This window comes from Hemibagrus wyckioides, linkage group LG02 (genome assembly GCF_019097595.1).
Source record: "Hemibagrus wyckioides isolate EC202008001 linkage group LG02, SWU_Hwy_1.0, whole genome shotgun sequence".
In the NCBI taxonomy this organism is placed as follows: Eukaryota; Metazoa; Chordata; class Actinopteri; order Siluriformes; family Bagridae; genus Hemibagrus; species Hemibagrus wyckioides.
This window is the reverse complement of record NC_080711.1, coordinates 11,702,158-11,725,730: the sequence shown is the minus strand read 5'-3', so window position 1 is coordinate 11,725,730 and position 23,573 is coordinate 11,702,158. Positions and strand designations below refer to the sequence as shown.

Here is a 23,573-nt window from a genome sequence, read left to right as displayed (position 1 = left end):
TGTTTCCACTGAGACATGCAGAACACTTCCTACAACTCTACAACTAAGAAAATCACCCGTTGGCTACACTTGTAAACAACTAGGCTTTAAACAAATTTCTGTGCTTGCGTTCATTCTTATAAACTTAATTAGCCTTCAGATAAATAGTGATAATCTATTAATTAAGAGTTGGTAATGTAGTATGAACAGAAACAACTGGCTTACAGTGCCTGGTATTCCCAGGTCTCCCAATCAAGTACTAACCAGCAGTGACCCGGCTTAGCTTCCAAGATAAAACATGATGCTATATATAATATAGCATAAATAAATAATTTATATGTATTTTCGTCCCTCCACCCTGATTTTTCCCCATCATCCTCTGAGACATGTGAAGCCTGAGATTTTGCGAGCTGCTGCTCATGCTGCAACACAGGAAACATTATAAAGGCAGAGGAAAGTACTATGCTGTTTTCCACACATGGAAGCTTACAGATGTCCATGATTGGCAAGCGTCACTGTGACTGATTGACATGAGCGAGAAAGCATGCCATCCCTCCCACCCAGAGAGCACAGACAGTTTTTCTCCTGGCTATGAATAGCAGTGGCATTGTAGGGATTTGCTCTTGCAGTCTCGCAACAGAAGCAGAGCCACTTTTCTGTTACTATAGAAACAATAAAATATTGATAAAACAAACACATTAATATTGATGTGTGATTTATTTATTAGCCAGCACTATTGGTTAGCTGCTGTTATATTAATTAATTAACACCTTTTAAACAATCCGAATAAAGGTCATTAATTCTTTTCAGCACGTATTCTTTCTGTTTCTGAGAATTCAAATCATGTTTCCTGTTATGTTATATGAACACTACAAATCAGATTTCCATGAATATTTTAGAAATATAAAAATAACCAATGTAATTTATCTAATTTGGAGGACCCTGTTGCTTTTTTAAAAAATCTTCTACACTATCCATTGTTTGCCTACTTTACTGGCTAAAACAGGAAAACTAAAATTATATTTTTGATCCTCATAAAGAGCCTGTCCTTTTTCTGACAGCTCCCACCTGGCAGTCCATGTGAGCAGCACCTCAAGCCGTTCAGTCCTCTTATCTCAATCTGCTTTTGTTCCTTTGCAGCCACCTTACTGCTTCTGCTTTTCTCCATACACACATCAGCCTTCACATGAAGCAGAACGCAACAGCAGGTGCTGTAGTGGAAAAGGAGAATGACTGACAACGTGGTCACATGTGAAACCATGTGGTAAAGAGGACAGAAGATGATTCAGTTTGCTGGATTGTGTTTAGAAAAGGAGTACTTGCATGTAGCCGAAAGAAGTCTGCTCAAACACCAAGCTGACATCCTGGTCAAATACTTTACACAGTCCAAGGTAAACATCTCTAACTGCTCAACCTTCATGACAGAGCAGGGAAAAATTATGGAAGAAAATAAAAATTAAAAAAAATCATAGTTGCTTAGGTTATTGTTCATGGTTATAAAAAAATGTGTATTGCTGGTGTTAGAAATAATCAGCAGCCTGAGGGCTGACGACTTATTGACAACTCAAAGAAGGTCAAAATAATACTATCAGCATTATATACTGTCTGTCCATGTGAAGTACACAGAGTTGCTTGCCAGTAGAATGTCCACTCATCCTGCATTTAAGGGTTCTGTAAACACACAAGCCTCTTAGGCATTCAAATAGTAGTACCACCAGCTGGACAACAAGATATTAACAAAGCAGGTTAGTTTATAGCTTCACTCAGCTAAAGAATTTTTTTTTTACCACTACTAGTACTTATCATTATTATTATTATTATTATTAACAACAACAACAATATTGATTCTACTACTACTGCTACTAATACTAATAACTGTTTCAAATTAACAAAACTCTTTGGATTTACTAATCTCTCAAATATCTTAAAAAAAAAAATAAAAAATATAAAAAAAATTTATAGGGATCTATAAAAGAGAATATGCAAATATGAACAGAAAGAAATGAAAAAGCTTACAGCACCTGGTATTCCCAGGCGGTCTCCCATCCAAGTACTAACCAGGCCCGACCCTGCTTAGCTTCCGAGATCGGACGAGATCGGGCGTTCTCAGGGTGGTATGGCCGTAAGCGAGAAGCCAGCTTAAATCATCGCTATTTAAGGATCCTTAAACAGACACGACATGGAAGTTAATGCAGTGAAGCAAAATGAAAATCATTGTATAAATTAAAGGTGAGACGATGATTATCGAGAATGTCACCTTGTCACAGGGCTGTGACTTTCAAACGTCTATTATTTTCATATATCGAACGTACATATTAGATACAATACACGATATTTTATAATAAGTAAATTGTATAAAATTGTCAACTCTGTATCGCAATATCCAATCATATTCACCATAAGCATTCTAGAACACAGTTGACTGACTATCTTTAAATACGGATGTTTAAAGCTTTGCTCTCGCTTACGGCCATACCACCCTGAGAACGCCCGATCTCGTCCGATCTCGGAAGCTAAGCAGGGTCGGGCCTGGTTAGTACTTGGATGGGAGACCGCCTGGGAATACCAGGTGCTGTAAGCTTTTTTCTCCCTCCATCGTCAGTTTTGATCGATCACTAGATTTTCATTACAGATTCAGAGAGGTTAATACAGCCCCTGGCAAAAAGTATGGAATCACCACTCTTGGAAGATGTTCATTCAATTGTTTAATTGTGTAGAAAAAAAGCCAATCACAGACATGCCACAAAACTATTTTCATTTAACATTCCAACCTTCTGGGTTTATGAAACACTTATAAATAAAAAAGAAAGAAAATTGTAGTCAATTGCAACTTTTTTACAGATCAAACAGAGGAAAAAAATATGGAACCACTCAATTCTGAGGAAAATATTATGGAATCACCATGTACTTTGCAGTTCTAAAACAAACACCTGTATCTGATTACATCTGCTGATTACTCTGCAGTTAAAAAAGAGTGCTTGCACACCTTAGTGAGCTGTTGAACCAAGCTGATTGATGTAAATCATGGCTCCAACACGAGAGATGTCAGTTGAAACAAAGGAGAGGATTATAAAACTTCTGGAAGAAGGTAAATCTTCACGGAATGTTGCAAAAGATGTTGGTTGTTCCCAGTCAGCTGTGTCTAAAATCTGGACCAAGTACAAATCAAATGGGAATGTTGTAAAAGGGACGCGTACTGGTAGACCAAAGAAGACATCAAAGTGTCAAGATAGAAAACTCAAAGCAATATGCCTTGAAAACAGAAAATGCACAACAAAACAAATGAGGAACAAATGGGCAGAAAGTGGAGTCAATGTCTGTGTAAGAAATCTCCTAAAAGAAATGGGATTTACATACAGAAAAGCCAAACGAAAACCATCTAACATCTAAACAGAAAAAACAAGGTTTCAGTGGGCTAAAGAAAAGCAATCATGGACTGTGCATGACTGGATGAGAGTGATATTCAGTGATGAATCACGAATCTGCATTGGGCAGGGTGATGATGCTGGAACTTTTGTTTGGTGCCGTTCCAATGAAATTTATCAAGACAACTGCCTGAAGAAAACATGCCAATTTTCTACAATCATTAATGATATGGGGTTGTATGTCAGGTAAAGGTATGGGAGAGATGACAGTCATTACATCCTCAAGAAAATGCACAAGTTTATATTGAGATTTTGGACACTTTTCTTATTCCATCAATTGAAAGGATGTTTGGCGATGAAGACATCATTATTCAGGATGATAATGCATCGTGCCATAGGGCAAAAGCTGTGAAAACTTTCCTTCAAGAAAGACATATAATGTCAATGGCATGGCCTGCAAATAGTCTGGACCTCAATCCAGTTGAAAATCTATGGTGGAAATTAAAGAAAATGGTCCACGACAAGGCTCCAACCTGCAAAGCTGATCTGGCAACTGCAATAAGAGAAAGTTGGAGCTGGATTGATGAAGAATACTGTTTGTCGATAGTTAAATCCATGCCTCAGAGAATTCAAGCTGTTATAAAAGCCAGAGGTGGTGAAACACAGTACTAGTGGTGTTTTTGTTTGGTGATTCCATAATATTTTCCTCAGAATTGAGTGATTTCATATTTTTTGCCTCTGTTTGATCTGTAAAAACAGTTGCAATTGACTACATTTTTTTCTTTTTGTAAGTGTTTCATAAAGCCAGAAGGTTGGAATGTTAAATGAAAATAGTTTTGTGGCATGTCTTTTTTTTTTTCTCTACACAATTAAACAATTGAATGGACATCTTCCAAGAGAAGTGATTCCATATTTTTTTGCCAGGGGTTGTATTGATTTAGTTAGTAGACTGATACAAAATACAAATAAGTTTGCATACTTTTAAACAAATATTAATTTTGACACTTTCTAATGTGCCAGCTCACTTTTAAAAGAAACCAAACATGCCATTTTACTTAAAACTGCCAGAGTACACAATGTGCTCTTGGTCCAAAACTCGGAAAACTTGAGTGTCAGTAGCGCCCCCTTGTGGAAAACTCTTCACACTGCTAAACGCCAATGATTTATAATCTAGTTTCGTAATCGGTAAAATGATCCAGATGAGACTTTTAAATGTTATGATTTTTCCTGTGCATTTTAAAATCTGTAAATTTCAACAAAACTCAAATAAACCCTGGATAAATATGAGTAAACAATCTGATCGAAAAAACTTAAAACTGTGTGCATGTGAATGCAGCAGCCACAAACACTGCAGTTTTATGGATGATTCTACACCGTTGAATAGCTGAGATGTTTATAAATGCACTGAATAATAGATTTACTCTTACGAACTTCAGATTCTGTAAAACAGCAAAACAATAGCAAAGCACATCAAAACTTAAACTATTTATTTCATGTTTAGCCAGATACAGAACAGCACTGAAGCACTCAACAAAATCTTTTCATTTGAATTTTTACAGACTGAACCAAACAATTGAATTCGGTGTTCGATGTTTTATTAACTTATAAACAATTGATCTTTACAATTACAATTCAGCAATAGGCTTGTGTGGCCAATATGGATATTTCTCCTTGTCCAGCTTGGTCTCAGGGAAAGCTTCATTGAGGTCTTCAGTGGTCATCTGGTCAAAGGGAATCATGCTCTTGAACTTCCCAAGCTGCCAGAAAAGAAGGAGAATAAACAGTTATTGACCTAACAATAATAGTTAATGCTGAGATTAAAGAGCTGAATTAGAGAATATACACACACAGTGGATGGATATGCTATAGATTTGCTGTGAAATCTGGATAGTGTGGAAAATGTTGAGCAGAAATGCACGACATGCAGTTTCAGTATTCTTGTTTGTTTATGCGAAGCAAATGAAATGGGCCTGCAGACTGGATTTTGACAGATGGCCTTGTGTTTGACGTGCTGTAATGCTTCCTTTTGATTAGCTGAACTTAAGTTGTTAAGCATGTTTGCTTCAAGGAAGTTGGGTTCCCAATCATATGCTTTTATGCTACTACCACTGGTTCTGTTGCCTAGTGTGTAAAAAGAGGTAGAATCAATAATGAACAAAATTTGTCTACAGTATTGTGTATTAAAATATTTCAATGGAATTCTGTCTCATGTCTGTTGAGAATCATAAAATCCTAGCAGTTAGAGCTCTAGAATATCCATTTAATTAATCTTCTATCACTCCCATGTAGTAGTAAAAGGCTGAGAAGTTCAGCCCTGACTTCTCTATTCCCAAAACCACAGGTTCTAGCTCCTGTTGGGGGGGGGGATCATCAAAACATTCCAAAGTCAACTGTGAAAAGCTTTTTCCTCCCAAAGGCCTTCTCTGACCTCATCACCATCTTTCAGTTACCAACCACAGGTTATGAAGGTTAGGGGTTTGAATAGTTAAGGATAGGAGATCAGATCAGTTATTTAACATAAACCACAGACTTCAGCTGCTTTTGCCAAAGCAGAGAAAGTGTAGTTTTCCGGTGTGTCTCATATCACCGTAAAAAGAAGCACAAATTCACCAATGCTATAGCTGAGCCATAGATGCTGGCACCTCTGCTGACCCTATTCTCACTGTTACCTCAACCAGATGAGAGTTTCAAACAGATTTGACCATACATAACTTGAATACAGGTTTGGGGGGCATCTATCCAATAAAATGGCATTCACTTTGCCTCCAGTTACCATTAAAATAAACAGAGGTATTTGAAAGAAACGGTTTGTTACAAAGCAAAAATATGATTACACATTAACTTCAAAAAAGAGAATCAAAACACATTTCATAACAACACACTGGCAACGATAAATCGCCACATGCCTTTCCAAACACTACACTGTTGCTAATGGGCAGCCCTAGATTTACTTTACTGCTGGTTGCCATGGTTTCACTGGCAGGTTTCTGTGATATCTGCACAAGCTTGCAACAAAACGAAGACGTATTAAAAAACAAAAAACACCTATGTTGCCACAAATTAGCTGTCTTTCCAGGATAATTAACAGTTCTGGTGGGAAATATACGCCTGCAATAGAGTTAGAGTTATAGACCCATATAGACAATGTTTTGTTGTTTGTGATTTCTGCTGGCTAGATTCCAGGCTGTAAAGGCACTAAAGAGAAAGGCAAAAACACTAGTGCTGTTCAATATTGAAATTCAAACACTTCTAGCTCATCAAAACAGAGAGAGTTAAAATGACTGGCTGTTTAACTGCTACACATTTCCCTTTACAACTCACGGTCAAGTGAAAAGTAAGAACATACATTTACCAGTGCAGTCACTGCAATCTAACACAACAGTCATGTTTTACCTCTTTTTCATACTGAGAAATGCGAGCCTTGGATGCTTCAATATAGGCTGCAGCACTTTTGTTCTGCAATAAACATGAAAAAGAAAATGAACATCATGAGCAATGCAAACAAATGTTAGTTAAATTCTGTATCAAGTAAATACATTTAAGCATCACTTACAGCCTCTTGCTCCTGTGTGTTTATCTTAGCCGTCTGGGTGTCCACTGGCTCAGGAACTGTCAAAGCAGCAAACTACAAAAAAAAAAAAAAACCCCAACCACCAAAAGACAGACATCAACAAACAGCCTTAAGATATTATGTACATCTTATGATATGTTGTGGCCAAACAGAGCACACCTTCTTCTCAAACTCGTCCACCATGCCTGCTTTAGCTATCGTCTTCCTGTAATAGCTCCAGTCAATGGTGACCGGCTTCTCTGGGAGCGAGGCAAGTCTGAAAGCAGGTTAACAAAGATCTGACATTCAGGTTCACACAAATAAGGTGACTGTTTGCTTATATAGAGGCAAAACAGTTATTGACCTAACAATAATATTTAATGCTGAGATTAAATATCCAAGGCAGGAGCTGAATTAGAGCCTGGAGAGAATATATATTTATATTTATATTTTATATATATATATATATATATATATATATATATATATATATATATATATATATATATATATATATATATATATATATATATATATATAGGGGTTTATGAGAACTACCTCTAAATGGATATGCTATAGATTTGCTGTGAATTCTGTATAGTGTGGAAAATATTGAGCAGAAATGCACCACATGCAGTTTCAGTACTCTTGTTTGTTTATGCGAAGCAAATGAAATGGGGCTGCAGACTGGATTCTGACAGAGGGCCTTGTGTTTGACGTGCTGTAATGCTTCCTTTTGATTAGCTGAACTTAAGTTGTTAAGTATGTTTGCTTCAAGGAAGTTGGGTTCCCAATCGTATGCTTTGTGCACTGTATGCTACTACCACTGGTTCTGTTGCCTAGTGTGAAAAAGGGGTAGAATGAATAACGCACAAAATTTGTCTACAGTATTGTGTATTAAAACCTTTCAATGGAATTCTGTCTCATGCCTGTTGCCAATCATAAAATCCTAGCAGTTATAGCTCTAGAATATCCTGCTTTAGCTATCGTCTTCCTGTAATAGCTCCAGTCTTCTCTGGCAGCGAGGCAAGTCTGAAAGCAGGTTAACAAAGATCTGGCATTCAGGTTCACACAAATAAAGTGACTGTTTGCTTATATAGAGGCAACATTAAAGGTCCTCTATTCTAACAGCTAAAATTCAACTGTAACTTAAAACTAATAAAGTCAATCAAGTGCTACCGACTGTTCATCTGTCCATCTAACCTCCAATAAAGAGGACTATATCCTGACACTTACTTAGCAGCAATGGCATCGCTGCGGGTCTTCAGGTTGTTGAACATCGTTCTCTGGTTCGGAGGAACCCTCTCAGCGAAGGCCAGCCAGTCAATGGCTTTTACAGCAGCACGTCGCCCAGCCATCTCTCAAAATCTGTCACAAAAAGCAAAGTGACAATATTTTTTAAAACAAGTGACAGATACAAATCACATTTTACAAAGATGATTTCTGTCCATATAAAACGCACATTTGGGACATATTTGCACCTTACAATATTAAAGGCTGCGACTTTCAATTACTGACACAGTAACACTATTTCACATTACAGGCAATTCACCATAGGCCAGCTGCCTAGATAAGTGTTTAACTGCCTTAAAGGTTTTTTTTTTTTTTTATTTTAAAGATGAAGAGCTTTAACTTCCATAAAAATAACTATCTAGAAGTCGTCTAGCTAAATTATAATCGTATTTAAAATAACACACAGAAGTGAGCAGAGAGCAAGTGAAGGTCCCGTCATAAGAAACCAAGCACAAGGTCAGCAACACACTCCGCTCATATTTATGAACATACACGCGAGATAAAGGTCTCGTTTGCACCATATATTAAAGCTAAACCGAGAAGTATTAGAAAGATTTAGAAATACAAGCTTCATTAAAATACAAATAGGTTTCAGCCCGCACTTACTCGTCAAGGATCAAGCCGCTGCAAAGACAGGAGCGTGATGGCCGCCGCAACCGGAAACACTGAAGCCGAGGTACATTTCTTCATCGGAGTTAAAAAGCAAAAACGTGGCACATCACTGCCACCTAGCGTTTAGAGTTTCTACCTACAAGGTCACTGTTCTCAGTAATAATGTACACCACGGGCGTCGCTAGGCCATTTTGCCCCCCTAACATTTCTACTCAGCCCCCCTATTCCCTATTCCCCCAGCTGTGTTTGTGGATACTGCCCTTATTTCCCTTTGGGATGAATAAAGTATCTATCTATCTATCTGTCTATCTATCTATCTATCTATCTATCTATCTATCTATCTATCTATCTATCTATCTATCTATCTATCTATCTATCTATAGTTTATCTTAGTTTAATTCGATTCACTAAAATTTAAGTTATTCCCTACGAAACGGCATTTTTTTTTTTTTTTTATAAATGTAAAATAGACTATAGTCTTCTGATCAGGTGATAGAAAAATTTCAGCTAGAATCAAGGGGAAAGTGTACAAGACAGTGGTGAGACCGGCCATGCTGTATGGTTTAGAGACTGAGGAAGAGACAGGAGTCAGAGCTGGAGGTAACAGAGCTGAAGATGTTGAGGTTTTCTTTGGGAGTGATAAGGGTGGACAGGATTAGGAACGAGTACATCAGAGGGACAGCTCATGTTGGACGTTTTGGGGGCGAAGTTAGGGAGGGGAGATTAAGATGGTTTGGACATGTCCAGAGGAGGGAGAGTGAGTATATTGATAGGAGAATGTTGGACATGGAGCTGCCAGGCAGGAGGCAAAGAGGAAAGCCAACGAGGAGGTATATGGATGTAATAAATGAGGATATGAAGCTAGTGGGTGCAAGTGTTAAGGATGCAGAAGATAGGGATAGGTGGAGAGAGATGATTCACTGTGGCGACCCCTGAAGGGAAAAGCTGAAAGAAGAAGAAGAAGGAGTCTTTTGATCAGGTGAAATTTATAGATACCTAAAGGGTCCTTCGAATATTTTTTTCCCTTCTTTTTTTCCATAACAAAAAATGTTTTCTCTGTAAATCACATGAAACGTTATATGACATACAATTTCAAATCACACTTAGAAACAATGAGTTTACAGTCCAAGCCTACGTTAAAGGCAAAAATAACATAAAATGAAATAAAAACACTGGGTCTGTAATGCTTTTTTAAAATTGCTCAGCTCATGTTCAAAAGTGTCCAGTGATCAGTTTCATACAGTTAAGTTGAAACAAAACCACAGGTGACTAATAATATAATAATAATTAAATAATAATAATAATAATAAAATAATAATAATAATAATAATTATTATTATTATTAGTAGTAGTAGTATTATAAAAATGTTGTCCCAAGGTGATTAAAAATATCTCATAACAAATAATTTATGGAAAGTTTAGAAAATGAACATTGATACCCCTTTTCCACAAAATTCTGCTGAAAAAGCCCAAAAAAAGAAGGAAAGATGTGTAATCGTTTCTGTGCCTAATTACAAAAGGCAAAATTGCACGTTTAAATAAATATTTAAGCAGTCCAAATCTTCTGCATGTATGCTGTTTTTTGAAGAGTGTCTTTCAGTTTATTAGTTAACAACATATTTGTTAAATAGATTTCCACATGTCCAGCTTTAAGATTTCTAAAGTAATTTAGGAGATATTACCCTTACAGTTTACATTCTAGTCATTTGGCTGCACTTACTCTTTTCAGGAGATTACATGTGATTAGATGTGTTTATAGGTTGATAAAAACTCTGCAACTACAGAAGACCATCACGTTCAGTGATGTAGTCAGTGATGTTTGGAAGTCCAGAAACCACACAGCAGCTGACTGCACTGCGGGAAATGTTCATGTTCTGGACATCAAACCTGCAGGAAATAAAGATTTTGTTAAGTTCATGATGTCTCTGTCTTTAATTATCATCATAACATCAGGTTTATGCTGAGGTTCTGGTTTACTACAATAAAGAATTACAAAATACACACACACACACACACACACACTCACACACGCACACACACACACACGCACACACACACACACACAATGAGTTTCTGCTATAAAAATCTTAAATCCAGAACCCCAGGTCTCTGAACATGACAGTAAACGGCTCGTACCACTCATCTTTATACACATCGTAGTACTTGCATGTGGAGTTGGTGCCTTTACTACTGTAACCACCAGTCACATATAAGCGACCGTCCATCACCTGGAAGAAGAAGAAGATGACAATATGATGTAGAGATAGACAGCAGCCGGATTTTATTTAATTCACTCCAGGGTTTGGAGTTGGGTCTAAGTCTTGTTTTAAGGCCATGTTTGTTACCTCAGTGCCAAAGTTTCTGCGTTGGGTAAACATGGGAGAAAGAATCCTCCAGGAGTTTGAGGGTCAAAGGCCTCGATGCTCTGCATACGATTGTCTCCATCAAAACCTCCAACCTGTTAAAGATCAGGCTTTCTCTTAGTCAGTGTGAAGGAATAAATTAATAAATGAACGTAAACAGTGCGAATAGAAACATGTCTCGTTCCCATCGCTTACACAGCAATGATATAAACTTGTACATAGCTCATATTGTTTCATTTTTCAGAGGTGTGTGTGTGTGTGTTCTTACAGCAAACACTCTGTTGTTCAGCACGGCGATGCGTAAGCCGCTCCGATGCATGTGCATCGGCTCGATCAGCGTCCACTGTTCATGATCAGGGTCATAACACTTAGCCGTGAGAAGACACTCATCTCCATTGAAGCCTCCACAGATGTAGATCTAAAAAAAAAAAAAAAACCAAAAAGAAATCAAGGTTCTGGGTGTCTCCAGTTTCAGCTTTCAGGTCTCCTCAGGGACTGGAACATTATATTAACTTCAGGGTTTGATTTTTTTTTTTTACCCAAAGGCCCCTAACCCTCTTTGCTCCAGGGTGCTGTATTGAGACTGACCCTGACCACAATTCACTGTGCTTTTGTGTTTGTGTGAGAATTAAATGCTTACCTTGCCATTTAAGGTGGCAGCACTGGCATCACTTAGCTGCTCAGGAACTGCTTGACATGTATCCTGGTGACATATACACTTGTTGGCACCCAATCTCTCCACTCCAAAATGCATCGGCCATTGCGACTACTTGCTTCGTCAAGCCAACATCATAGTTTGTCACGACAAATTTTAAAAATCTAGTTATTATTATTATTATTATTATTATTATTATTATTATTATTGTTATTGTTATAACAAACCAGGAAGCACTACAATCACATGACTCAAAATATTATAGAACCAGTACATGGGATTTGGTAATAAGAAAGTAAAACAAGCAACATCTAACACTGTTTTGCTAAATACAGATCTGTAACTACCATGGGCGTTGCTAGGCCATTTTCTACTCAGCCCCACTATTCTGTGATTCTCCATAAACTGTACACAAATACAGCGGCAGACTTTGGCTCCTCCCCGTCTTTCAGCGTGTTCTTCAATCCGCAGACCGTGGCGTCACAGACCGAGGATCAGAGGACAAGTGTGTGTGTGTGTGTGATCAGGAAGACTTGTATTTGGCTTGTTCAGTACTCAAATGTTATACAGATCTATGCAATACAGTGGAATGCTGCAATAAGTTTACCATCCTACCCTGTTAGTCAAACCAGGGGCGTTTATAAGATTTGAAAACATCAGGGGTTGAGCCCAAAACATCAGGGGCTAATTAGGGAAAGAGGGTAAGCAAGAATAACATGTTTTGCAAGGGCATTTTTATGTAATATTATTTATTAATAAACACAAAAAGAAAATTTAATTCAATCTTTTTTCTGACTCCTCCCATCATTTCAGAGTCTTGGTACTTTAAAGGAGTTCATTAAATTCATTACATTTTCTCTCTCACACAGGTATACCATGCAATATTGTCTCTTTTACAGCTTGTGTGTGAAGCAGTGCCATATAGATCCATTTTTATTATTATCATTTTACAGTAATCTATATTATACTTGCACCTGTTATTTCATTTCTCATTTATGCTGGCACTACTGTGTATTATTCTTTCTTTCTTTCTTTCTTTCTTTCTTTCTTTCTTTCTTTCTTTCTTTCTTTCTTTCTTTCTTTCTTTCTTTCTTTCTTTCTTTCTTTCCCTCTTCTCTTCTCTTCTCTTCTCTTCTCTTCTCTTCTCTTCTCTTCTCTTCTCGTCTCTTCTTGTCTCTTCTCTTAATGTTCTCTCATATCTCCTTCTCTCATCTGTGCTTGTATCTTGTTTACTTCATGCTTTTGGTGATTTTTCTATCCTATTTCTTTGAAGGTGAAATCATCAGAGAGTATCTCTGTGACTTGACTTGAACAAAACGGTCAATTACCAAACTAATATTTATAGTGCTGAGAATTTCTTTCTTTTCAACTGACAGAACAGCCAAATGATGGAGTCTGTTCTGGCCCATTGTTTGCCTAAACCATGTCTGTATCTTTAGTTTAGTTTAGCATTAGTTGAATAATAGAAAGTCATGATATTCAGATTGTAATGTCTTAGCACTTTAACAGTTTATATTTTATTTAGGCTTATTTAATTTAAGTAGGTCTTAGGTATGGAATAATATTCAAAAGGGTCCTTATGTCAGGGGTTTTCATAATCAAAGACAGTGGGCCTCCTTTTTGACACAACATACATTTGTTAGCCGACTTTTATCAACTGTGTTAACATTAAAAATTAAAAGTTAGGCTATTATCTGGATAATAAATCCCTATCTTCTGCATCCTTAACACTTGCACCCACTAGCTTCATATCCTCATTTATTACATCCATATATCTCCTCGTTGGCCTTCCTCTTTGCCTCCTGCCTGGCAGCTCCATGTCCAACATTCTCCTACCAATATACTCACTGTCCCTCCTCTGAACATGTCCAAACCATCTTAATCTGGCCTCCCTAACTTTGTCCCCCAAACGTCAAACATGAGCTGTCCCTCTGATGTACTTGTTCCACAAATTGCACTTTAATGTGCATTAAAAAAAAACAGTGCAAGCAAAACGAATGAAGGTATTTTTTAGTGCATACTTACAAACTATTCATTATTCATTATTTACAAATATTGGGCTAAAATTAGTTTATACTAATGATGCAATGATGAAGGGATCATTAGTTCACTTTGGGGTGTATTAGTACACTTTGGGGCTGTTAATAGCAATCAGTAACAGTCTGTTTGAAGACTTACCCATCTTCTAATCAGTATAGGAATTAAGGTTGGTTTGAGAGCAAAGGGAGGCCCTACGCAATACTAGTAAAGTGTTTCTAATAAAGTGTTCGATAAGTGTATATAGTGTTGCCTACCCACATTAATGAATACAAAGATCTTCTGACCAATCACCTGTGACTTAGGATGAAACATATTTGTTCTGATAGGAGTGGTCTCTTCCTGGATGACAATGTCCCCATCTACAGGACACTGAATGCTTTGACGAGGATGAAATGATGTAAAGCTTTTTCCTTCCATCTGTATATTCTTCCAGCACACACTTTTTCCATTGTTGTTGTGGTTGTTGTTGCCCAAAATCAGTGTTAAATAAATAATATTTAATATCAAATTTCCAGTGTAGTCTGGCTATCATCAATTACTCCGGTGTGAATGAATGTGTGAGTGTGTGTATGAGGCCCTGCAAAGGACTGGCCTCGCATCAGGGATGTTTTTTTCCACCTCATCTCCAGTGGCTCTGGATCCACTGCAATCCTGACCAGGCAAAAAATTAATGAATAAATGACACTGATATATGAAAAGCATAAAATGGCATTAATAAACAGGAACCATAAGGAGTCTGTAAAGCTTTTTTTTTTCTTTTTTGGGGGGTATTGGGGTAAAATTTTCTTTCAGTAAATTGTATTGTCCAGAACAGTGGGACAGTGTGCAAACCGTAGGGCTAAACAATCAACTCTAATGCGGGGGTCGGGATTTTAATTGTATTTATCCATGGTGTATTTGCACTTGTGCTTAGCCAATGGTTAAGCAGCAATTCTCTACCATCATTCAGCAATCACGAGCTCATTTCCCCTCCTCTAATCCAAGGAGTATGTGCCCGCGAGCGCGTGCGTGCGCGTGCTCGGTGTTGGAGTTCCCTGGTCCAGCACAGAGGGTCACGCAAGGCCACAAAAGAAAAGAGACTTTAGGGCCACTTTATGTCAAGCGCATATGCCATCTTCCTGGTAAGGTGCGGAGACAGTATAGATGTCGCAGAAAGGCAGCGCGAGAGGGTGAAGTTACCGATTACGCACCATTTTTTGAGCGCAAGGTAAGGCTGTGATTGTACAGTTCAGATACAGGTACCAATGGTTTTGTGTGTTTGCTTTCCATTTTCATTCCGGACAATTCTACGGATATGTAGAGAGCTTAACGTGGAACAGGAGGGAGGATGTGCTTGTGCATGGTTTGAGATGCAGCTGAGTTTCGATCCCTGGAGTGAGAATGCAACAGGTGCTGGCTTGTCCTGCTGTTCCAATGGAGAAAGTGACAAAACACAAAGGGCATCGCTTGTACATACGCTTCCGGTTAAATAATAATCATAAAAAAATAATAATGAAACCTGTGCGGCGAGAGAAGTGGAGGATTATAATAAAACCAGGAAAAATGTAATCAGATTAGTCAGTACTGAGGTTTGTTCTGTGCGCTGGTTTCAGGGCAATGCTGCGTCTTTGGGGAAAATAATACAGGAATCGAGTGGGAGTTTAAACAAAACAAGCCATTTTCACAGGACCTTTTGAAAGCATATATTTATTTAGGTTACTTGTTGAACACGCAATAAGCTATGCATTAAAGTATTTCCTGAAGGGCGTTGTAAGTGTAGGATGGAGCTGGTGCTGAGGAGTGAAAACTTACTGTTGAACATCACTCTCAGGTTATGCATTGTACTGCAAGTGGTTTCCGTATTTATTTATTTTTCAGGGGGAGGGGAAGCATTTATTTCTACGTAATAACTCGGTATCTCCAGATACTGTGTCATGATCCTGTAAGGAATTATTAGTTTTAGGTATTATTATCTCATTTTTACTTATATTTAACACAACTCATTTAACACCCTACAATCTAGCAGTAAGACTAATTTACTGAATATTAGCTTACGATTGTTAGGTTCACAGATTTTGCTTTAGTGGAATTCAGTTTGCACATATGCCTATACTGTAGATGACATACTTCACGTAATTCACTTAAATGTACACTATTTGTAAGACTTTTTGCTTTCGCACCTGTAACCCACAGAATATTTTGAGCTAGACTTTGTGAAATTGTATACAAAGTACCCAAATATTTTTTACTACAAATGACACCAATTCAACCCTCTGCAAGAATAGCAAGGAACTTGTGACTTGATGTCAGATACCTGGTTTTCCATTACAAATACATGCTATATGAGAGATTTATTGAAATGTGAAATAATAGAATAATCCAGAACAATATCTCTTTGTCTGTCTCTCTGTCTCTCTCTCTCTCTCTCTCTCTCTCTCTCTCTTTCTCTCTCTCTCTCTCTTTCCCTGACTCACTATAACTCAAATCCACTTTCTGTATAACTCAGGAATGTGGTTGTGTGTGTGTGTGTATGTATGTGTGTGTGTAATTTAGTCTACTAAAACAAACGTCTTTAATGGTATGTTTGCTTAATGAACATTCTACTACAATATGAAGGTCTAATAAAAAAACAATGTCTATGTGTGTGTCAGATATTCAGTTATTTTGACCCAATGTCCCAAAAATCACAAACTGTCTGACACAATGTCCACTAAAAATATTAAAATGAAGCAGACATACATTAGACAAAATATGTTTAAAATTGCACATCTAATCTAATCTAATCTATTTTTTTTCCCAGCTTGCCAAGTCTTGACATTGAGTTGTTTTCAGAGTGGGCCACATTAGCAAAAATAGCCCGCGTCATTCCCATTAAATCTCATTAAAACAGCCTTGCGTAGCAGACTTCAGGAGAGAAGGTCACCAGGCTGATGTGCCTCTCAGGCTACAAAGAAACAGTGGACAGGTTTGATTTCCAAGATATTATGCTGGCACATATCTTTACATAATATATTTCCTTTTGCTTATGGTTCATAAGTAAAAAAAAAAAAAGAAAAGAAAAAAAGACATAGTTCCTGCCTATAAATCCCTTCACATCCAGCAATGACTGATTTGCTGTTAACAACAACTAGACAGAAACATTTAAGGTGAACAGGCTGTCTTTATATTATTGCAGAAACATGTTCATCATTTATTAAACTTAAACAATTAAAACTCAATGGCAAATAAAAGTCAATTAATAATTAATACGATGAATTAAACTAGAGCATAAGAGAAAAATCACCAAGCTGTGCTATACACTGTTTAGTTTTGTTCTCTTACAGCTGGAAGAAAAGTCCCTCTGGCAAGAAGAATGACTGAAGGTGTAGATGTTCCTTGGACCCCAAGGACCACTATAATCAGTGGCTCCATCACTCACCCACCAAGAGCCAGTGCTGATGCTATTCAAAGCCCTGACACATGGAGCAGGACTTCCTCTTCACATCTTTCAGATATGGTGCCAGAGCAAGGCCAGGAACATAGCTGCAATGCTGAGGATCAGGAGGATCAGGAAGGAGACTCCTCCAGCCTCCATGAGGGGCTGCAGTGCCACACAGGAGCCGCGGGAGAGCAATACAGTGGACATCTGGCACCTGATGGAGGCTGGGGTTGGGCTGTACTGACAGCTACTATCCTGGTCTTGGCACTCACTCTTGCCTTCCCCTCCTGCATTGGCATCTTTTACACAGATTTGCAAAAAGAGTTCCAAGCGAGCAACTCTGAAACGTCCTGGGTGCCAGCCATCATGACAGCAGTACTGCATGCAGGAGGTAGGCAATGGAGTCACATAAATCCATAGAGATGGTGAGATTTATTTTCATTTTTTTTTTCTTTGTTTTCTTGGAATGACTCATGTGATGATTTAGTGTCAAACAACATTCTCAGTGACTCAGTTGGCTTTCCACACAGCTGTTTCCTGAACCCTTCGAATGTAAACCAAACCAAATAAACACCTTATTTATTACTTTATTACATTTACTTTGACCTATGTATTTCCAGATTTCCCTCCTTGTGGCTCCCACAATGTTATGTTACACGTAGAAGAAATAAACAGTCAGATAAAGTGAAGGAAGTCATTGTATTGAATGCTTACCAATTTCGATAAGTGAGCATAAGAAAGACGTTCTCCTATTGCCCAATGGAGGAATGTCAAGCTCATTCTGACAGCTGAGATATATGATCCAGGCAGGACGTGGTTCAGCTGTGAAAATATTTCACTGTTTCCACTGGCCCTGTGTTGGAAAAACAAAGGTGATCCTACAAACTGTATTGTGCACAGTTTCATGTCATCCAAAATGTTATTTTGAATGTGGGTAGTGTTTATTTTAGGTAGATTTTGTTACCAATAAAAAAAATTGTTATTAGTTGTAAAGATACAGCACTTAGCTGACACCAAGTATGTGAACAACCTCTAACTCAGAGGAGCAAGTACTGTATGTTGTAGAGCAATATATGGTTTTATGATTTCTACTGTATATGTATGACCATGGGCTTAATGAATGTGACCACATGCACAGAAATGCTGTAAAGGAGAAAAAGAAAACTTGGAGAAGTAAAGTAGTTAGAAAGTTTCCATGTGAAAGAACATTTGTAATTTGAACTATTATGTCATTTAATTTTCTCAACTTTGATTTCAGGGAAACATGATCTGATTATTGTAAAGTTGTATGCAAATGTTTGGGCACCCTTTGCCAAATGACATACTTTTTAATGATTCTTGAAGTGAAATGAAGCAAACGCAACAGCAGCAGCAAACTTCTGTGATTAATGCATGGTTACTTTTTATTTGATGAACTTAAAACAATAGAATGATAATTGTAGTCTGTGCAAAGGTTTGAATACCCTTCCAGGTATAAAATCTCAGGAGCGAATTAACTTGTTAGGCCTTTAATAATTATGCCGTTATAGTATTATTAATTATAAAACTATTCTACTGCATAACAAATTCTCAGATTCTTCAAACACTCAACTGTGGGCTTCTCTAAACAGCTGACTGATGAAAATTACATGAAACTAACTGATGCCCACAAAACAGGGGAATGCTATGAAAAAATATCCATTCTTTTCAAATGTCATTAAACATTTTTGCACATACCACAGTTTATTTTCTATTATTTTTCTCAAATAACAAGTAACTGTGCAAATTTTTTAAATAGTATGTAATATGTCCACGGTGCTTAAACCTTTATAGAATTGTAAATGAACTTGGGGAAAAATGTTGTTTATACTCAAGTTTTCTTTTGTAGTCATGAAAGAGGATTGTCATCAGTTCTGTGTAGTACATAGTGTTTTTATCCTCCACTTCAATCCTCATTTATTATATTTTAGTCAGATAATCTCCATATGTGTGGGGACGATAAAATGGTTAATCTGAAATTCAGATCCACTTATTGTCATATCAGGTTTTGGGTATTTGCGTGTGCTTTGTCTTGTGTGTATGACTCCATGCGTATTATTGTTTGTATTACAATGCTAATGTTTCTCTGTAGGCCCTGTGTGCAGCATTCTCGTGGAGTGCTTCGGCTGTCGTACAACAATAATGGTGGGCGGGATCCTGAGTGGACTGGGGATGGTAGTCAGCTCTTTTGCTCAAACCATGGCAGACTTGTACATTGCCACCGGAGTCATCACAGGTGAGTCTCACATATAATACATGTGCATGGCATGCATGTGCCAATAATCATTAAATTCAGCACTCCCAATACTGCTGTTGTGGATAATTCTAAATATCCCAACAGTCATTTCAGGGAATTTATCTTGCATGGTTCCTTATTTGTGGCAAATTTAAAAGCACCATTGCTTTCCATGAGAGAAAAGGCAATCCCTTAACTCTGTTTGGTGAGAGTTCCATGTCAGTTAAAGCAAGGTGGTAAGATCACTGAGATTTTACAGATGCAAAGCTGAGTGATGAGGTCAAGGCCATTTTTACTTGTTGGACCCAGGGAAGTAATTTTGTGGGCTTTTTTTCTCTCCCAACAGGACTGGGATTCTGCTTGTGCTTCCAGCCATCACTCACCATGGTGGGCTATTATTTTGTACGCCGCCGTGCCTTTGCAAGTGCCCTCTCTTCCACAGGAACAGCGCTGGGTCTAAGCACTCTGCCTTTGCTGGCCAACTTTCTGCTGGGGCAGTTTGGCTGGAGGGGCAGCTTCCTGGTACTGGGTGGAGTAGTGCTCAACTGCTGTGTGTGTGGTGCTGTTATGAGACCTTTGCGGACCAAAATGAAGGTGAAGGCAATGGCAATAGAATCAGTAAATCCACTGCTTAAAACCAACGATCTTCTTGCACAGAGGGAGCATAAAGGGCTTAAGGGGCGTCTGCAGAACACCCTGGCAAACATAGTGCCCTTTCTGTGTAGGCATATGGCTGTTGACCTAATACGCACTCACCCACGATTCCTTGCCTATGCTTTGGGGGTGTCATGGATGATGCTGGGTTTTTTAGTGCCGCTTATCTACCTGGTGCCATACGCAACTGCACATGGGATAGACCAGGAGCGTGCTGCTCTGCTTATGGCTGTCCTTGGTCTAGTCAACGTGACTGTACGACCAACGGCAGCGCTGATGTTCAGACTTAAGCGCTTCCGTGGAAGCCACCACTTTGTCTACGTGTTCGCCTTTGCCCTCTTGGTCAACGGCCTGAGCAACTGTGTGTGTGCGGCAGTAACAAGTTTCCAGGCACTCCTGGCCTATGTGCTGGTTTTTGCTGCTTCTATGAGTATCGTAGGCTCACTGCTCTACACTGTGTTGATGGAGACAGTGGAGATGAGTCGGTTCCAGTCAGCCCTGGGCCTCATCAGCATCATGGAGAGCATCATGCTTCTTCTGGGCCCACCTCTGGCAGGTGAGACATGCCTTCCAGAACTGTGGCTATGAATGTTGTTAATAACATGAAAATTGCTATATAAATAATAACAATCAGCATATATATGATGCTCTTCATTTTGAAATGTCTGTTATTATTAGGAAAATAACTGTAAATATAACCAACAGCAACAATATGCCTTTACATTTACATTTATAGCATTTGGCAGACCTCTTATCCAGAGGTATCTACAGAAGTCCTTTCTAGTTCTTTCCAGAAGTTTCTAACAATAAATATATCCTGAGAAATGTTCATTATGACAGGGTCTAACAATATTATTAGTCTGAAAAGTTCTGTTAAACTCATGGTAAATGAGTTTAGCACATTCCTGCTTTTTCCTGTGGTTTTCAGAGACATACACAAAACACACAGTATTATTCCTCTCATGTTCCCAGTAGCAAATCAAATCTCAAGTGAGATGGGAAGACCATGTATTCAAGCTTGCCAGTTGATCTCCCTAATAAATAAAATATTGGTATTGACACACTGTGGGAATGATCTCATGCTGAATTTGATCTTGCTCTTGCAGGAATGTTGGCAGATTTTACTGGGCAGTACAGCTACGTGTTCTTCTTCTGCAGTGTGTCTGTTTCCACTGCTGGCCTCTTCATTATGGTGTCCTTCTACTGGTTGGACAGACAGTGTAACAAAAAAGAGAAGAGGCCTTTCTCTGAACACAACCACAATTTGAAGCCCAGTATCAGTCTAGCCACTGATTTTGAAGGCAACCAAGTGCCTTTACAGAGGAGGACGGTCCAAGACACTGATACTGCCACTAATGTTTAAACGGTCAAGTGTAAAATGTATTTCTGTATACTACCACTAGTATTTCAGAACATACAGGAATGCACAACGATATTTTCGTTGCCTTTCATTTTATCATTTCCCAGTTAAGCAGCTCAGTGAATTTGCACATAGTGGTAATGACATATTGACAGTCTTTATTTGACTCAAAAATGAGATTTTTATGAAAGTTTTCTAGGTTTTACCAAACACCACTGGCAACCAACTGAATACTGATCTCTTGCAATAGATAATTTTGTATTACTGCTAATATGTACAAAATCATTTCATTTAGATATTGACCTTTTATTTGAAGAACTACTTCCATCAGAATCACCTAGCTGCCTAAGGTTCTGATATGTTTGTAGATCATGCTCAATGAAGGATGTTTACTTTGCTAATACACCAATCAGCCAAACATTATGACCACTGGCAGGTGAAGTAAATAACACTGATTATCTCCTCGTCATGGCACCTGTTAGTGGGTGGGATATATTAGGCAACAAGTGAACATTTTGTCCTCAAAGTTGATGTGTTAGAAGCAGGAAAAATGGGCAAGCTTAAGGATTTGAGCGAGTCTGACAAGGGCTAAATTGTGATGGCTAGATGACTGGATCAGAGCATCTCCAAAACTGCAGCTCTTGTGGGGTGTTCCCGGTCTGCAGTGGTCAGTATCTATCAAAAGTGGTCCAAGGAAGGAACAGTGGTGAACTGGTGACAGGGTCATGGGCGACCAAGGCTCATTGATGCATGTGGGGAGTAAAGGCTGGCCCTTGTGGTCTGAGCCAACAGATGAGGTACTGTTGCTCAAATTGCTGAAGAAGTTAATGCTGTTTCTGATAGAAAGGTGTCAGAATACACATGACACAAAGCAAAAATTGTTCAGGAATGATTTGATGAGCACCTCCACCTCCAAACTCCAAATAAGGTGTTGACTTGGCCTCCAAATTCCCCAAATCTCAATCAAGTCGAGCATCTCTGGGATGTGCTGGACAAACAAGTCTGATCTATGGAGGTCCCACCTCGCGACTTACAGGACTTAAAGGATCTGCTGCTAACATCTTGGTGCCAAATACCACAGCACACCTTCAGGGATCTAGTGGAGTCAATGCCTCGATGGGTCAGGGCTGTTTTGGCACCAAAATGGGGACCAACAAATTTTTATTATACTGGTTGTCATAATGTTATGGCTGATCGGTGTATATGGGAATAATTATAGAATTACTGATACTGTGAAAAACCATAATGACCTTGTTCAAACTAATAGTCATTTATGTATTTGTTTAATTTTGAAAACTTTAAAGCCCTAAACATATTTATACATCTGAAATTTGTATTTAAATAAAGCGATACAATTCAGAATGGTTATTCTGCTGACTTATTTAATTTAATTAATCTCTACTGTAAGAATTACAAAGATGTGCATGCATGTACGGTGTGCTGTTGGTCGCAACTTGCACATTTTTCAAAGGGTGCCTGGTCACTGTAAGGATGAGCCGGAGGCTGCAGGAGTCGAATCCATAAGCGGATCTTTATTAACAAACACACAGGCAAAATCGTAGTCAAAAAACAAACGCGAGTCAAAACCGGAAAAGCCACTTGGACGAGAAAACAAAACCAAAAGCACAAAACGAAGCGCGTAGTCATAGAAACAGACAGGGTCATACACGGAAATCAATATCATAGATAAGGCAGGAATCGTTCGTGGAAAACAGGCAAGGATCATACACAAATTCAATCGAAACACAGAATAACGCTCAGTAGGTCACGTGAGGACGATACTTCGTGTAAAACAATGCGTGTGTGGGGTATTTATGTCCGTGGGAAAACAATCAGTGAGTCACGTGAGTAATTAGTATTCCGGAGAGGGTTCGCGTTCGTGTTACATAGCCCCCCCCTCTACGAACACCTCCTGGTGTTCTACGGCGTGGTCTACCCCGAGGGTGGGGGGCGGGTCGATCTGGGTGAGCCGAGTGGAATTCCTCCATTAAGGAGGGGTCGAGGATGTCAGCAGAATCCACCCAGGAGCGTTCCTTAGGACCATAGCCCTC

The 23,573-nt window shown here is 38.5% G+C and overlaps 2 protein-coding genes and 2 non-coding genes across 4 annotated transcripts; 2 read left to right on the top strand and 2 right to left on the bottom strand.

Annotated features, from left to right (window-relative positions):
- Positions 1–1,988: 1,988 nt before the first annotated feature.
- On the bottom strand, positions 1,989–2,107 carry LOC131344807 (5S ribosomal RNA). The gene has a single exon (XR_009203391.1). It is a non-coding gene; the product is annotated as a 5S ribosomal RNA (ribosomal RNA).
- Positions 2,108–2,441: 334 nt separating this feature from the next.
- On the top strand, positions 2,442–2,560 carry LOC131344744 (5S ribosomal RNA). Its single transcript, XR_009203378.1, has one exon. It is a non-coding gene; the product is annotated as a 5S ribosomal RNA (ribosomal RNA).
- Positions 2,561–4,816: 2,256 nt separating this feature from the next.
- On the bottom strand, positions 4,817–8,914 carry atp5pd (ATP synthase peripheral stalk subunit d). Its single transcript, XM_058376938.1, has 6 exons — positions 8,794–8,914; positions 8,131–8,262; positions 7,075–7,171; positions 6,898–6,969; positions 6,738–6,800; positions 4,817–5,101 (listed from the first exon to the last, which is right to left on the bottom strand). Exons 2-6 carry the CDS (start codon positions 8,250–8,252, stop codon positions 4,970–4,972), a joined length of 486 nt encoding a protein of 161 aa, XP_058232921.1. The 5' UTR covers positions 8,253–8,262; positions 8,794–8,914; the 3' UTR covers positions 4,817–4,969.
- Positions 8,915–14,892: 5,978 nt separating this feature from the next.
- Positions 14,893–22,865, top strand: slc16a5b (solute carrier family 16 member 5b). Its single transcript, XM_058408533.1, has 6 exons — positions 14,893–15,064; positions 16,637–16,801; positions 17,160–17,645; positions 19,365–19,508; positions 19,855–20,718; positions 21,269–22,865. Exons 3-6 carry the CDS (start codon positions 17,189–17,191, stop codon positions 21,523–21,525), a joined length of 1,722 nt encoding a protein of 573 aa, XP_058264516.1. The 5' UTR covers positions 14,893–15,064; positions 16,637–16,801; positions 17,160–17,188; the 3' UTR covers positions 21,526–22,865.
- Positions 22,866–23,573: the final 708 nt, after the last annotated feature.